The sequence below is a fragment of the Dromiciops gliroides genome, chromosome 4, assembly GCF_019393635.1.
Source record: "Dromiciops gliroides isolate mDroGli1 chromosome 4, mDroGli1.pri, whole genome shotgun sequence".
Classification (NCBI taxonomy): domain Eukaryota; kingdom Metazoa; phylum Chordata; class Mammalia; order Microbiotheria; family Microbiotheriidae; genus Dromiciops; species Dromiciops gliroides.
In genome coordinates, this window is record NC_057864.1 from 246,206,126 (window position 1) to 246,222,555 (window position 16,430).

Genomic DNA, 16,430 nt, shown 5'->3' on the forward strand with positions numbered 1-16,430 from the left:
AATTAGAAGAGAGGCAGAAAGCTGGGAAACCATTTTTTTACAGCCAGTATCTCTGATAAAGGCCTCATTTCTAAAATATATAGGGAACTAAATCAAATTTATAAGAATACAAGTCATTCCCCAATTGAGAAATGGTCAAAGGATATGAACAGGCAGTTTTCAGATAAAGAAATCAAAGCTATCTATTGCCATGTGAAAAAATGCTCTAAATCAGTACTGATTAGAGAAATGCAAATTAAACAACTCTGAGGTACCACCTCATACCTATCAGATTGGCTAATATGACAAAAAAGGAAAATAATAAATGTTGGAGAAACTGGAAAATTGGAACACTAATGTATTGTTGGTAGAGCTGTGAACTGATCCAGTCATTCTGGAAAGCAATTTGTTACTATGTTCAAAGGGCTATAGGGCTGTGTATACCCTTTGACCCAGCAAGACCACTATTAGGTGTAGGCATTAAAATTAGCCTCAGGCTCCCTGAGCGGAGCTGCCCCTCCCCCTCTATTTCAGCTGCAGGGTGGGGGTGGTCTCTGAGCCAGGCTAAGCTGCATGGACAAAAAACCCCGGGGCCTGGGCATGGCACGGCATGGTGCAGCCCGTGAGGCACACAAAAAGTGGAGGGACACTGGGTTTGCTTCGCCCAGCCCCCAGCTCCCGGTGCATGCAGCACAGGGTTCGGCAGTGGCCCTGGGTGCGGCCAGCCTGAGTTTCACCTGAGAGAGGAGGCTAATAAAAAGAGATGCAGGGAGATGTAAAAGGGGGGTCGACAAAGTGAAGGGTGGTTGGAGTTAGAAGAAAGGAGTGGAGCAGTGAAGCAGAGGGCTTTTGAGTTAGAAGGGAGAGTGCTACAGATACACTAGAGACACTGGGGGTTCGCAACAGTACGGAGAAAGAGGCTTTTTAGTGGGGGGACGCTAGAAGAAGGTCGGTTGGTACAGAGGAGGCTAAATAGTGAAAGGGAGAGGACTGAGAAAGTTGGAGAGGACTGAAGGCAAACCAGTTTGAGTGAGGTGTGGTTGCAGGCTATAGCAGCAGCAGCAGCAGACCCACAGGTGAGGTGGCGGCAATGGCAGAGAGAAAGTTTAAAAGTCAGGTCGTATAACTTTTCATTTTTTTACCCTTATCTCTTACATTTATTTTTATAAATAAAGCCTGCTTTGATTATTTTAAAAAGAGGCGTTTGCTTATCAATTTGGGAGAAGCAGTTGTGGGGAATTTTTAAATGGCCCATACTAAATTAATAGACGTCAGATAGCCAGCCAGCCAAAAGTCCATAGATTAGGCCCACCAGCAAGGTAGTTAATATAATTCTTACATAGTCTTTATCCCAAAAAAGATCATAAGAAAGGGAAAAGGACCCATAGGCACAAAAAGATTTATAGCTGCTCTTTTTGTGGTGGCAAAGAATTGGAAATTGAGGGGATGCTCATCAAGTGGGAATCGCTAAACGAGTTGTGGTATATGAATGTAATTGTGCTATAAGAAATGATAAGCAGTGGGTCGCTAGGTGGCGCAGTGGATAGAGCACCGGCCCTGGATTCAGGAGGACCTGAGTTCAAAATCCAGCTCAGACACTTAACAATTACTAGCTGTGTGACCCTAGGCAATTCACTTAACCCTACTGCCTCACCAAAAAAAAAAAAAAAAAAAGAAAGAAAGAAAGATACAGTGTCAGTAATATTGTGTGATGATCAATTGTGATAGACTTAACTCTTCTCAGCAATACAATGATCCAAGATAATACAAAGGACTCATGATGGAAAATGCTCTCCACATCCAGAAAAAAAAATCTGTGGAATCTGGATACAGATTGAACCATACTGCTTCTACTTTTTTTCGTGTTTTTTTTTCTTTTTTGAGGTTTTTTCCTTTTGTTCTGATTCTTTCATAACACAACTAATGCGAAAATATGTTTAATGCAATTGTACATATATAACCTATATCAGATTGCTTGCTGTCTTGGGGAGGGGGAGGGAGGGAGAAAAATTTGAAACTAGAAATCTTATAAAAACAAATGTTGAAAACTATATCTACATGTAAGTAGAAAATAATAAAATACTTTTATGATTAAAATAAAAGAAAAAAAGAAAAACAAGAAGTAGATAAAAGTAACCATGGTAAATAAAAAGCAAGAGAATTCAATAACTCGGTATTTAATAAATCAGAAACAAAAATAAATTACTTATCAAATTACTAATTGATAAAAAAAAAAACTACTGGGAAAACTGGAAAGCATTCTGGCATATCATCAGACAGACCAAAACCTTATATTATATTCCATGATGCATTCAAAATGAATATGTGACCGAAATGTTAATAATCCTACCATTTAAAAAGTACTTAGAAAGGGGGGCGGCTAGGTGGCGCAGTGGATAAAGCACTGGCCCTGGATTCAGGAGTACCTGAGTTCAAATCCGGCCTCAGATACTTGACACTTACTAGCTGTGTGACCCTGGGCAAGTCAATTAACCCCCATTGCCCCGCAAAAAAAAAAAAAAGTACTTAGAAGAGAAGCAGATCATATACTTTCACAGCTATGTGTAGAATATACATCCATCCATACATGTACACACATGCATGTGTGTTTTACAAATAAGAGATAGAGGCAATTATAAAAGACAAAATAGATAACTTTGATTAGATGAAACAGAAAAATTGCAAAAACAAGATTAATACATCTATGCTGAGTTGGAAAATAGTTGAATGGGAAAAAATCTTTGTATCAAATTTCTCAGATAGGGTTTGTTATCTAAGATATATAAATAATTAATATGTATATTTTATATTTGAGTTTTATATAGTTTATATATATATATTATTATATATACCTACACATATATAAGACTAAAAGTCATCCCCCAATAGATAAGTGGCCAGAGGACATGGACAAACAGTTCTCAAAAGGATTGTAAACTATTACCAACCATATGAAAAAAATGCTCCAAATTACTAATTACACACAGCAAATTGGGAAAGATGACAAAAGATGGAATCATTAATACTGAAAGAGTTGTGGGGAAGATAGGCACACTAGTGAATTGTTGGCAGAGTTGTGAATCAGTATGACCATGCTGGAAAGCAACCTGGAATTATGCAAATAAAGTAATTAAAATGTTTATAACCTTGAACTGAGAGATTGCATTACTAGGCTTTCACCCCTAGGAGTCAGTGATAAGAAGAAAAATTCTCTCAGTACACCAAATACTTAGCTACACTTTTTGTAGGAACAAAGAATTGGATGATGTCCATATAATAGACAATGGCTAAATAAATTATGGTACATGAACATAATGAAATATAGTTGTGCTCTAAGAAATGACAAATATGATGAATACAGAGAAGCATGGGAAAGATTTGTATGATCTGATTCAGAGTGAAGTAAGCAAAGCCAAGAAAACAATATACACAATGATTACAACAATGTAAATGGAAAGATCAACCACAAAACAATAAAAAAATAAATGTTGTGGACCACGTGCATAACAAGATGGAGGACTAGACATTCTCTCTGATCTCCATGACTTTCCATATTTCTCCAAAACAGAAATTATGGCCAAAGATAAAGCAAATTCAACTGTCTTCATAGTTTAGGGCAGCTAAAGGTAAACAAACAATCCATGCCTACTCTGAAGACATTCATCATTTCCTCCCCAGTTGCTTGCCATGTTCCTGGCAGTGAGACTACTCTAGCCAACCAAAAGACTTTTTTTTTTTAGTGAGGCAATTGGGGTTAAGTGACTTGCCCAAGGTCACACAGCTAGTAAGTGTTAAGTGTCTGAGGCCGGATTTGAACTCAGGTACTCCTGACTCCAGGGCCAGTGCTCTATCCACTGCGCCACCTAGCTGCCCCCAGACTTTTTTTAAAAACAGGAAATTTAGAAAACTGACTTTATTCTGGAAAAAATATTGACTAATAAAGAATAAAGTATAGTCAGATAAAAAAGAATAGGAAGTTCCAAGTGGACTTTGGCCACTGACAGAGGAAAATGGGATACTCCCCTAAGAGATAAAGAGGAGTCACTCCTGTAGGAGCAAGAAATAAAGAAATAGTGCTTATACCAAAATGCTGCAACTTGAGTTAAGATCACTCCAATTTCTGAACCATCTCATTGCTTTGGGGTAGAATCAAGTTTCCATTTGCTGAGCCCAGCTCCAGGGACATAATTAGACTCTGGAGTATGTTGTGCAGGAAATAAACTATTAATGGTTGTCATACACTGAAAGAACTGACAAAAGAGGATTTCAAATGTTCTTCCATCTGATTTTATGTTCAAAACCCATAGACTTGCAACAAAATAACGCCCCCTCCTCAACCTCTGGTTCCCTTTTCTCTCTTTCCAGGGCTGTGTAGATCTGCTCTAGGTAACAGAATATTGCCTGAGCAACAACAGACAGACTTTTGTACTGCAAAAGATCTCTATAGGAAAGTGGAGGTACAGAGGGAAAGGGGCAGGACACTTGGCTAGGTTTGAAATAAAACTCAGTCACTACCCACTGCCCCCCAAACCTTGGAGACTGAAACTACAAAAATCAATCCCATAGCACCAGCATGACAATTCACTAAACTGTCAGTGCTGGGCCACATAACTGAGGAACAGAGGGAGTAGGATATGACACCATGGTGGTGGTAGTTGTGGGGCACTCCTAAAAGCCTGAGGGCAAGAGCCTAGCATTTAGCTGGGGACAATTCTGTTCCCCCAAAAGGGATTTGGGGCAGATACATAGGCTGGTGAACTATGAATTTCCCAGCGTGAGATGATGCTGAGATCCAGGTTACTGGGACACCACCATCAAAGGGAAAAGAGTCAGAAAGTGAGTAACAAGGGTAGAGGGAAGACTGGAATTACTAAATGTCTCAGGAAGAAGAAAACTTAAAGATCTCCAACATAAGCAGACAAATCAACAAGGAAAACATTAACAGAAGAAAGAAATATGGCCTCTAGATCTAGTAAATAAGCTGAAACATCTATAAATAAATTTTATGGGGGCAGCTAGGTGGTGCAGTGAATAAAGCACTGGACCTGGATTCAGGAGGACCTGCGTTCAAATCTGGCCTCAGACATTTGACACTCACTAGCTGTGTGACCCTGGGCAAGTCACTTACCCCCCATTGCTTCACCCCCCCCAAAAAAAATTATGCACTGGAAAAAAGGAAAGCTCCTGTGGAATTTAAGGAGAATATGGAACCACAATCAAAACGTGTTATTCCTGAGTGGTTTAAAGGAGAAATGAAAATAATGAGAACAGAATTTATGGCTTGTACAGCAAAAATGATGGGAAGAATAGAAAAACTAGAATCTTCAGCAGCAAGTCTCACCAAAGAAACAAAAGAGATAACAATAGATTGGGAATGCAGATATAAAGAAATGAAGGATAATATAGAAGAGAAAGAAAAAATAACATTAAAATAAAATATGTTCACAATGCAAGCAAAACATACTAATTTCAAAGAAAGGATGTGTAAAGACAAATAAAAGATTATAGTTCTTCAAGAAGAATACAATAGGACAAAAAATTAACAATATACTGCAGGAAATAATACGAGAAAACTGCATAAAATTTCTGAAAATAAAAAAATGAAATACAATGGAAAGAATTCACAAATTGCTTCCAGAAAAAAAATCCAAGGCTAAAAACTCTGAAACCCCATAGTGATTAAATTCATCATTTCAATTCAGAAACAAGTTCTATAAGTCATCAGGAGAAAGACCATAGATACAAAGGAAAGGAAATTCAAATAACAACATACTATTCTTTGCCCATCAGAAATGTAGGAGAGAATTGAATAATGTGTTCTAAAGAGCAATGGAGCAATGGGAAATCTACCCTGTAAATCTGAGCTTAATCAAAATTTTAAAAAAGATGAACATTCAATAATAGACATTTGAAGCATTTTTATAAAGAAAACCAGATCAGAAGAGATTATTTGCTTCTTGAATATTCCAGACCACAGAAATGCAGGAGGAATAAATGAATATAACAGCGAACGACAACCACATCAAGAGAGTGAAAACAGAGATCAATAAAATACTTCTTTCTAAATGGACATGAGGAGATAGAGATGAAGGTGGAAATCAGGTGGTAACAACCTATTTACAGGTGAATCAGTGGGTGTTTTTCCCTCCCCCCCCCCCCATCCCCGGGACTACATTACAAAATGGGAGGGTTATGACAGTGGAAGAAGAGCAGGGAGTTAGAGAGGAGTGTGTAATGTGCTTGGGTAATATTGAGGGCAGTAATTAGGGGAAGATGACCCCTCCAGGGTCTCTCTGGAAGAGAAGATCCTTCAGGGGAATGGGTGAGAAGGAAGAGAGGAGGACTGAAAAGTAGGGAGGATGGAAAGAACCCTTGCTTTGGTGGTTTGAAAGGGTTCCATTTATGAATGTTCCTATGAAAGATAGGGACCCAGTTTGGTCTAGGGGATTTAGTGCTTGAAAAGACCCTCCGTCCTACCTCAGGAGGGGGGAGTTGGAACTCATGGAGGTAACTGAGACCTGGCAGAATCAGAGGGCATGGACCAGGGAGAAGATTTAGAGGCAAAAGGTGAAAAGAAGACAACCAAGGGGAGAGTGTAGATCAGTGATGAATTTCACAAACAGGGACTTGTGGTGGGGTGGGGAGAAGGCAGGGGGAAAGAGGATGGGAAGATGGACACTGTCCTTTCCATCACTTGCAGGAATTTTCATTGTTCTGGGAATGAGGAACAATGGAAAAGGGGAATCCATGGGGCAAACTCTACAAGGCAATGGCAGAAAGTGCCAAGAGAGGATAGCCCAGAATGGATACCTTAAAAGATTTTATTCCATAAGGAATAAAGAGAATAGAGAGAGACTAGATAATTATCATCACCAAGAGAATAAGAGTCTGGAGTAGACAAAGAGAGGATAGATAATGAAGACAAATCTTTTCTGGAAAGGGACACAGAAAGAATAAGGTCTAATGGATATGACTAATTAAAGAGGAAGGAGAAGGGAAAATCTATATGAGTAATTGAGAGGAGAAAAAGCTGTGAAGAATTAAATAATCAAGTTAAAAACAGAAAAGAAAAGGAACAACGAAGGGAAAGGAGTAACAAACAGGAAGAGAAATCAGAGGATTTGAAAAAATGCAACACTTTTATGCTTAAAAACTCTACAAAGAATAAACTTAAAGGGACCTTTTTCAATCTCATAAAAAGCATCTATCTAAAACCAAAAGCAAGCATCATATGCAATGGGAACACACTAGAACATTTTCTATTAAATATAGGAGTAGAGGGGGCAGTTAGGTGGTGCAGTGCATAAAGCACTGGCCCTGGATTCAGGTGGACCTGAGTTCCAATCCAGCCTCAGACACTTGATATTTACTAGCTGTGTGACCCTGGACAAGTCACTTAACCCTCATTGCCCCACCCCACCCCAAAATAAAATATAGGAGTGGAGCAAGGATGCCCACTCTAGCTACTATAATTTGATATAGTTCTGGAAATGCTAGCAGCTGCAATAAAATAAGAGAAAGAAATTAAAGGCATAAAGATGGGTAGAGAGGAGATAAAAGTATCCCTATTCCCTGATGATATGATCGTATACTTGGAAGAACCTAGGGAATCAGCATGGATACTGAGACAATAAATTCAGCAAAGTTGCAGGCTGCAAAACAAACCCCTCAAAAATAAAAAATAATGTAAGCAAAAATAGGAAAATCTCATTCCAAATAACTACAAAATGCATAAAATATCTGAGGATTGACATACCAAAGGACATAAAACCCTTGCCTAGATTAAAATACAAAGTGCTTATTAAAGAAATTAAGACTTCAAGACCACCACAATAAAGTGAGTCACACAAAGTCTTTTGTTTCCCAGTACATATAAAAGTTATGTTTATACTATACTGTAGTCTGTTAAGTATGAGATAGCATTATGTCTAAAAAATGTATATGCCTTAATAAAAAAATACTTTATTACTAAAAGTGCTAACTCGCTGAGACTTCAGCAAGTAGTGATCTTTTTGCTGGTGGAGGGTCTTGCCTCTGTGTTGATGGCTGCTGACGGATCAGGGTAGTGGTTGCTAAAGGTTGAGGTGGCTGTGGCAATTTCTTAAAATAAGACAAACAAATGAAAATGAAGACAACAATGAAGTTTGCCAAGTTTCAACTCTTCCTTTCACTTAACATTTAGAGGTCATGGTAGGGTTATTAGCAGCTTAATTTCAATATTGTTGTGTCTCAGGGAATAGGGAGGCCTAGGAGAGGGAGTGAGATGGGGAACAGCTGGTCAGTGGAGCAGTCAGTACACACATAGAATTTATTGGTTAAATTTGCTATTTTGTATAGTTGTGGTTTGTGGCACCCAAAACAATTACAACAGTAATATCAAAGATCGCTGACCACAGATCACCATAACATATATAACAATAATGAAAACATTTGAAATATTGTGAGAATTACCAAAATGTGACACAGAAACAGTGTGACCACATGCTATTGGAAAAATGGTGTCAAAAGACTTACTTGATATAGGTTGCCACAAACCTTCAATTTCTATTTTAAAAAAATCTGTGAAATGCAATAAGGTGCAATAAAACAAGGTGTGCCTGTATACACACATATATGTATGTACACACATATGTGTATATATGTGTATGCACACACACTCATACACACACATACACTTAAAACACTAAGAAACATTCCTCAATAGATAAGTGTTCAAAGAAGATGAACAAAGCATTTTCAAAAGAATTGTGGGGAAGCTAAGTGGCACAGTGAATAGAGCACTGGTCCTGAAATTCAGGAGGACCTGAGTCCATATCCAGCTTCAAACACTTGACACTTACTAGCTGTATGACCCTGGGCAAGTCACTCAACATCAATTGCCTTGCCCCTCTTCCCCCCCCCCCCCGCCAAAAAATCCCCCCCACCAAATCACAAACTTTTCACAAGCACAGGAAAGAATGTTCCAAATTACAAGACAAATGTAAATTAAAAAAAAACAACCCTGAGGTTTCACCTTACATGCTGCAAAATTGGAAAAAATGATGAAAATGGCAATAGCCAATATTGGGACTGGTTGTGGAATCATAAGTAGAGCTGTGAGATGGTACAACCATTTTGGAAAGCTATTGGAATTATGCCAAAAAGTAACTAAGATATTTATATCATCGAACCAGACATTCCATTACTAGGTTTATACTACAAGGAAGTTATCAATAAGAAGAAAGTTTCTATATTCACCAAAATATTTATAGCAGCATTTTTGTGATAGCTAAGAGCTGGAAACAAAGTAGATAGCTAATTTTTGGGGAATGGTTAAACAAAATAGTAGACTGATTTAATGGAATATTACTGTGCTTTAAGAAATTATGTATGTGATGAATACAGAGACACATGGAAAGATCTACATGGATCGATGCAGCATGAAGTAAACAGAGCCAAGAGAATAATTACACAATAAGTACAACATAAATGCAAAGAACAACCACACATAAAAAATCAAAAGTAAATGTATCAAAATTATAAAGCTCAAGCATAACTCAAATGAAGAAATATGAGAAGCCATTTCCAACCCACCCTTTCATAGGTTCAGGAAGTCCACAGGTGCTATGTATCCCATATGGTTTTGGACTTTTTCTATGTATTGATCAGTAGTAGGGGGGGTTTCCTCCTTAAAAATACTATTTGTTGGAATAACTATGATGTGTAAAAAACAGAAGACATTAATAAAAACTTATTTTAAAAAAGTAAATGTTACAAAATTACAAAGAACATTTTATTTAATAAAACCTGGTACTTAGACTAAAGCAAGCTTCATCCAGGAAAGTAAATATTTTACAACTGCCTCAATTTAAATTATTGGTTTATATATTACTGCTTACATTTTCTACTATCCAATATGACTATAGTATCCTGACTTTATAGGCAAGCAAATATTTAGCGTCTATAGCAGCCAGCCCTGAAACATTCCAATGCAAAATGTTTTAAATTCTATGAGATTATTGTACATTGTGCTTGTGTCTTTATACTTTGAGTCACATAACTAACTTCATATTATGGAATTGATTTACATTGAACACAAATTATATAGAATAATAAAGGGAAATTTAAATAAAAGAAATTGTGGATTCAGAAAAAAAGTTACAAACAAGTGTGGCCCCAAAGAAGAAAAATGAGATGATATCTCTACCCTATTCTTTGCCTACCATAGATGTGGAACATTACATATATTCTTCGATTTATATATGTATTGATTGGTTTTGCTACTCTTTTCTCTTCTTTCTCTTTTTCTTTAAAAATATTATTTGTTGGGGCAGCTACATGGCGCAGTGGATAGAGCACCGGCCCTGGAGTCAGGAGTACCTGAGTTCAAATCCGGCCTCAGACACTTAACACTTACTAGCTGTGTGACCCTGGGCAAGTCACTTAACCCCAATTGCCTCACCAAAAAAAAAAAAAAATTATTTGTTACAAACTGACCTCTAGTATGGGAAAGGATGCTGGGAGAATTCTGGTGATATTAAAAATGTCTATAAATTTGATTTTAAAAAAGAATATTTATACTTATTTGCCATGGCAAGCCCATCAACATATTAATCCATTAAAAAACTGCCTTTTCCTAAATCAAAACATTTGTTTTGTTGTATGGAAATCGTGATATAATAAAAAGAGCCCTATCTCTGGTGTCAGAGGATCTGGGTTCAAATCCAGCTTCTTGATATTTACCTCCTATATAAAGCAAATCACTTAGTCTCCCTGGGCCTCAGTTTGTTCATTTATAAAATGAGGTAGTTGGACAAGATAAGGGCTCTTCCAGCTATAAAGGGACAGCCACATCTCAGTTTTGGGATTTGTTGGTTGATAGGCTCAGACTGTATTGGTTCCCTACAGAACATACTGTTTTGAGTTCTTAGACAGGTATAAAAGGGAATTTTCTGCAGTATTTCCTACTCAGAGGGTGGGAAAGGACACTCTTGTGTGTGGTCAATAAAGTATTCCTCAGGGTAGAGATTCTGTTTGTGACAGAACAGAGCTCTTGTGGTTGAAAAGAAAACTTTTCTGGTGGCCAGAAAGAGCTAATCTGAGGCTAGAAAACATATTCCTGGCACTGGCACCAAAACCAGTTCCTTTCTTCCTGAGTAATCTGTAGCAATTAGCTTCCACTAGGAAATGCTGCAGCCAAGAGTGGAAATTTTCATTTCTCAACTATTTTATCTGTATTATCTTTGTGAGAATCCTTATACCTTACACTTGGGACTTTTTTTCTTTTTTCTTTTTTTTTTTTTTTTTGGACCAAACCTGAGATCTGATGAAGACCAATGCAGATCAGTCTTGAAGAACCGCTTGGAGGCAGCAGGAATTAAGTGACTTGCCATTCAATTACCCATTCTATATCAGAGAAAGTATTTGAACCCAAGTCCTTCTGACTCTTAAGACCAGATCTGTATTGACTGGGCCATGTGGGTTTTTCTGTGGGATAATTATGAAGAATGTAGTTTTTTGTGGACATACAAGATATTATGAACCAGCACAAACAAAGCAACAGCTGCACTTGTAGCAGGGTACCTTGGAAGGTGTTATTGGTAGTTCTGTGTCATATGGAGAATGCAGTGTTTCCTAAAAAGGAGATAAAAAGAGCAGGAATTAGAATCTGAAGCAAGAAATTAACACACAGTGAAATTAATTTATAGTGGAGATCAATACACAAACTCTAGTAATGCTAGTGTTTCAATTTATAAATCCAGTGTTTTATTGTCCATTTCTATGTGCAAACACTCTCTCTATGTATTGGCATCTCTGCTAATCCACCTCACCCATACTCAAAGAAATAAAAAAAACCTAGTTCCTTTAGATGAATTTGAGTCTTCAGGCCCACATGAATTACCTTCTAAGGTTCCAAAACAACTTCCAGATTTGCTGTAGAACCAGAATTTATAATCTTTGAGAAATCATAAAAATTGGGTGAAACATCATAAGAAATCTGGGCAAATGAACAAATTGAAATTTTTAAAACCTGGAAAAACATAGATCCCAGAAATTACAGCCTCGTAACATTTTCCTGGAAAATTTTGAAACTACTTGGTAAGGAGGAAACAAAACTATCACTCTTTGCAGATATATTGGTATACTTACAGAATCCTAGAGAATCAACTCAAAAATTACTTGAAACAATTAACAACTTTAGCAAAGTAGTAGGATATAAAATAAATCCACATAAGTCATCAGCATTTCTATACATGACCAACAAAATCCAGCAGCAAGAGATAGAAAGAGAAATTCCATTTAAAGTAACGGTAAACAATATAAAATACTTGGGAGTCTACTTGCCAAAACAAACTCAGGAACTCTATGAACACAATTACAAAACACTTTTCACACAAATCAAATCAGATCTAAATAATTGGAAACATATCAATTGCTCATGGATAGGCCAAGCTAATATAATAAAAATGACAATTCTACCTAAGTTAATTTACCTAGTCAGTGACATACCAATCAGACTACCTAAAAATTATTTTATAGAGTCAGAAAAATAATAACAAAATTCATCTGGAAAACCAAAAGGTCAATAATATCAAGGGAACTAATGAAAAAATGCACAGGAAGGTAGGTTAGCTGTACCAAATCTGAAGCTCTACTATAAAGTGGCAGTCATCAAAACTATTTGATACTGGCTAAGAAATAGAGTAGAAGATCAATGGAATAGGCTAGGCACAGGAGACACAATAGTAAATGCCTTTAGTAATGTACTGTTTGATAAACCCAAAGACTCCAGCTTCTGGGATAGGAACTCAGTATTTGACAAAAACTGCTGGGAAAACTGGAAGAGAGTATGGCAGAAATTATGCATAGACCAACATTTTACAGCTTATACTAAAATAAGGTCAAAATAGATACATGATTTAGACATAAAAGGTGATACCATAGCTAAATTAGGAGAGGAAGGAAATGATCCAACCATTCTGGAGAGCAATTTGGAATTATGCCCCAAGGGCTATAAAGCTGTGCATACCCTTTGACCCAGAAATACCACTATTGGGTCTTTTCCCCAAAGAGATCATAAAAAAGGGAAAAGGACACACATGTACAAAAATATTTATAGCTGCTCTTTTTGTGGTGGCAAGGAATTGGAAATTGAGGGGTTGCCCATCAATTGGGGAATGGCTGAACAAATTGTGGTATATGAATGTAATGGAATTCTATTGTTCTGTAAGAAATGATTAGCAGGTGGATTTCAGAGAAACCTGGAAGGACTTGCATGAACTGATGATGAGATGAGCAGAACCAGGAGAACTTTGTACACAGTATCAACAACATTGTGTGTTGATCAGCTGTAATAGACTTGATTCTTCTCAGAAATAGAACGCTACAAGATAGTTCCAAAGGACTCATGATGGAAAAGACTCTCCAAATCCAGAAAAAAAAAAAGAACTGTGGAATATGGATGCAGATTGAACCATACTATTTCTTTTGTTTTGGTGCTGTTGTTTTTCTTTTTTGAGGTTTTTCCTTTTTGCTCTGATTCTTCTCTTATATATGACTAATGCAGAAATATGTTTAATGTTATTGTACATATACACCTATATCAGATTACTTGTTGTCTTGGGGAGGTGGGGAGGGAGAAAAATTTGAAACTAGAAATCATAAAAACAAATGTTGAAAACTATCTCTACATGTAACTGGGAAATAATAAAATACTTTTATAATTAAAAAAGAAACTACTTGGTAAATAGATGTCTTTTGAACTCTTAAAAAAGTACTTGGTGATCAAAGGAGCAGCATGGCTTCACTAAAAACATGTCCCATGTTCCTATATCTATAATATGATCCTATGACATCCCATACTGACTTTATCTCCTTTTTTGACAGGTTATAAGACAAGAAAATCAAGGGAATCCATAAACATAGTGCATTATGTTCTCAATAAGACATCTGAAATCCTCAAGATAACCTCATGGATAAAATGGAGAAATATTGGTTATTTGACAATGTAGGTAAGTGGCCAAACAACCAAACTCAAATGGAGTTGATTAATTGATTAATATCAGTCTGAAGGGAAATCTTAGTGGCAACTTAGTGCTTGGCTTCTGTCTTGATCCTAATCCATCTAACACTTTCATCTATGACTTAAATTGAAGATATAGACACACTAATCAAATATGTGTATGGCATAAACTTGTTAGTTGGAAGACAGAATCAAGACTCAAAATATCAAACAGTCTAGAACTGATACTATCAAGATGAAATTTTATAGGGATAACTGAAAAGTCTTCCATTTTGATTTTAAAAGGAAATTATGTAAGCACAGAATTTTTTTGTTTTGTTGTTGTTGAATTGTTTCAGTCATGTCCAATTCTCCATGACCCCATTTTGGGGGAGGAGGGAGAAGGAGGGAGATCTGGAATTTTCATAGAATCACAAACTGTTAGAACTAAAAAGGACTTCATAAATCATCTAGTACCAATTCAATCAGTTGACTAGTTTTTATTAAGGCCCACGACATATCAGGAACTATGTAAACATACACACATCTCCTTTGAAGAATATTAATTCATGCAGATGCTTTATTTAGAAAGCATAAAACCAGTTTGAGGTCCATTCCCTCAATATGAATGAATACATGAGAATTCTGATTTTTAAATCAGTTTGTCATGTGTTTGTTTAGTTTGAGTCAGGTTTTCAGGTTTTGATGAAAAGACAGATTCTTGAACTAGCATTGATGACTGGTTAGCCTCTAAGCAAAGGTAAATAATTGAGTTATCACTTTTCAACCTGTGTTGACAGATGTCATGAAATCTGTGCTTCACTTATATTTAATCCCATTGTTATTTCTTCATTGTCTCTTTTCCTTTCTTTTGTTGACCTCTCAGTTTGTTTGGTAGTTGGAGTACCTGAGAGAGAGGGCTCCAGAGAGTAAGTTGTACTTTTCTAGAAATGACAGTGGGAGCCATCAGTCATTTTCTTGACTGTTGTCTCCACTTCCTGTGGAGACTTCCTGTGACATGCTGGACACTATAATTTCCAGGAATTCTATCCTTCTGTGTTCCACCCTCACCTTTCTTCCTAGGATCCTTGTCTAGCATTATAAGAAGTTGCTCAGACTCATGGTTAGTGTGAATTTTACTCCGAATTTACTACCTCCCCACCAAGGATACACAAGATCAACTAACCTTTAGTACTTCTTCTGTCTCATCCTCAGGAGTCTCTAAGTATTTCTTCCCAAGAGCAAACAGAACAGCATCATGAAGGGTAAGGAACAACTGGGCCTTGGTAATGCCAGCATCAAAGAAATCACTCCTCTCAAAAGTCTTAACAATTAGTGCTGAAAATCAAACAAGGGCAGACTCAGTCATCTGAACAGCAAGAAGACCCAGAGATACAAAACATAGCCCAGGGGCATGATACTCACGATGACACCCTGCCAGGAGAACTAATACATCAATGTTGTAAAATGCATTGCAGATCTGTGGAGAGAAGTATCAAATCACAATTAGGGAACTGAATATACAGAAGAAAAATAGTGATAATAGAATTTTCAAAATTCTTCATGTGAATCTCTGCTTTCAGACTGACACACAAGAATCTCCATGAAAATTTTTAGAATATACATATACACATACATACATGCATACACCAAACAATACTTCGTTAACATCATATAATATTTGTATATCTTCTTTCCAGGGTGTTGGGAATTTTTTCTTGCCCTAGTACAGAGGGGTAAATTGAGGGATAGAATTAACTAATACACAAGTGGAACAAGTAGGGATAGGGTAGGAAGTGATGCTCTGTTTCAGAGTTCCCATGTAAAGTTCAATTGTACTTCCATACTTTACTCAACACTTATATCCTGGGCCAATAGATCTAGAAATTTACTATAATGTGAGTTGAAATATACATTCTTTTTCCTCAAATTTCTGGGTGAGCATACTCGTGAGTTGAGCTATTAAGAAATGAAATAATGGTGTGGAACTTCAATTTAAATCAATAAACAATTATTAAGTATATATGATGTGTAAGACATTAACTTCATTCAGGACTAAGAGGAAGTTAACCACACAATATCAGTGGAGACCTCAGAAGTTATATAGTCTAATCCATACCCCCAAAAGAATCCCTAAACCACATGCCTAACAAGTGAAGGACCTGAAGACAATAGAAAGGGAGAAACTGCTCTATACCAAAGAAGCTGATTCGACCTTTAGGTAGGTTCAATTCCTAGCTACTTTTACTTTATATCATAACCAAATTTCCAAATTTTAAATATCTACCCACTTCTGCTTCTGCCCTCTAGGGCTAAGTAGAACAAGCCTTGCTCCTCTTCCATAAGACAGCATCTCAAACACATAAAGACAGCAATCACATTCTCTCTAGGTTTTCTCTCAAACATCTCTGCTCCTTCAGCTGATCCTCATTGTCCATGAACAGAAGGCCCCTCACCATTCTGGGTATTG

General features: G+C 36.9%; 1 protein-coding gene across 1 annotated transcript in view; it reads right to left on the minus strand.

Annotated features, from left to right (window-relative positions):
• Positions 1–16,430, minus strand: part of SLC26A8 (solute carrier family 26 member 8) — a 166,274-nt gene that overhangs the window by 15,098 nt on the left and 134,746 nt on the right. Inside the window, exons 18-22 of the mRNA XM_044003389.1 lie at positions 15,386–15,440; positions 15,147–15,298; positions 11,502–11,592; positions 8,012–8,079; positions 587–729 (exon numbers count right to left, since the gene is read on the minus strand). Coding sequence (XP_043859324.1) covers positions 587–729; positions 8,012–8,079; positions 11,502–11,592; positions 15,147–15,298; positions 15,386–15,440 — 509 coding nt within the window. The remainder of the gene's footprint in view (positions 1–586; positions 730–8,011; positions 8,080–11,501; positions 11,593–15,146; positions 15,299–15,385; positions 15,441–16,430) is intronic.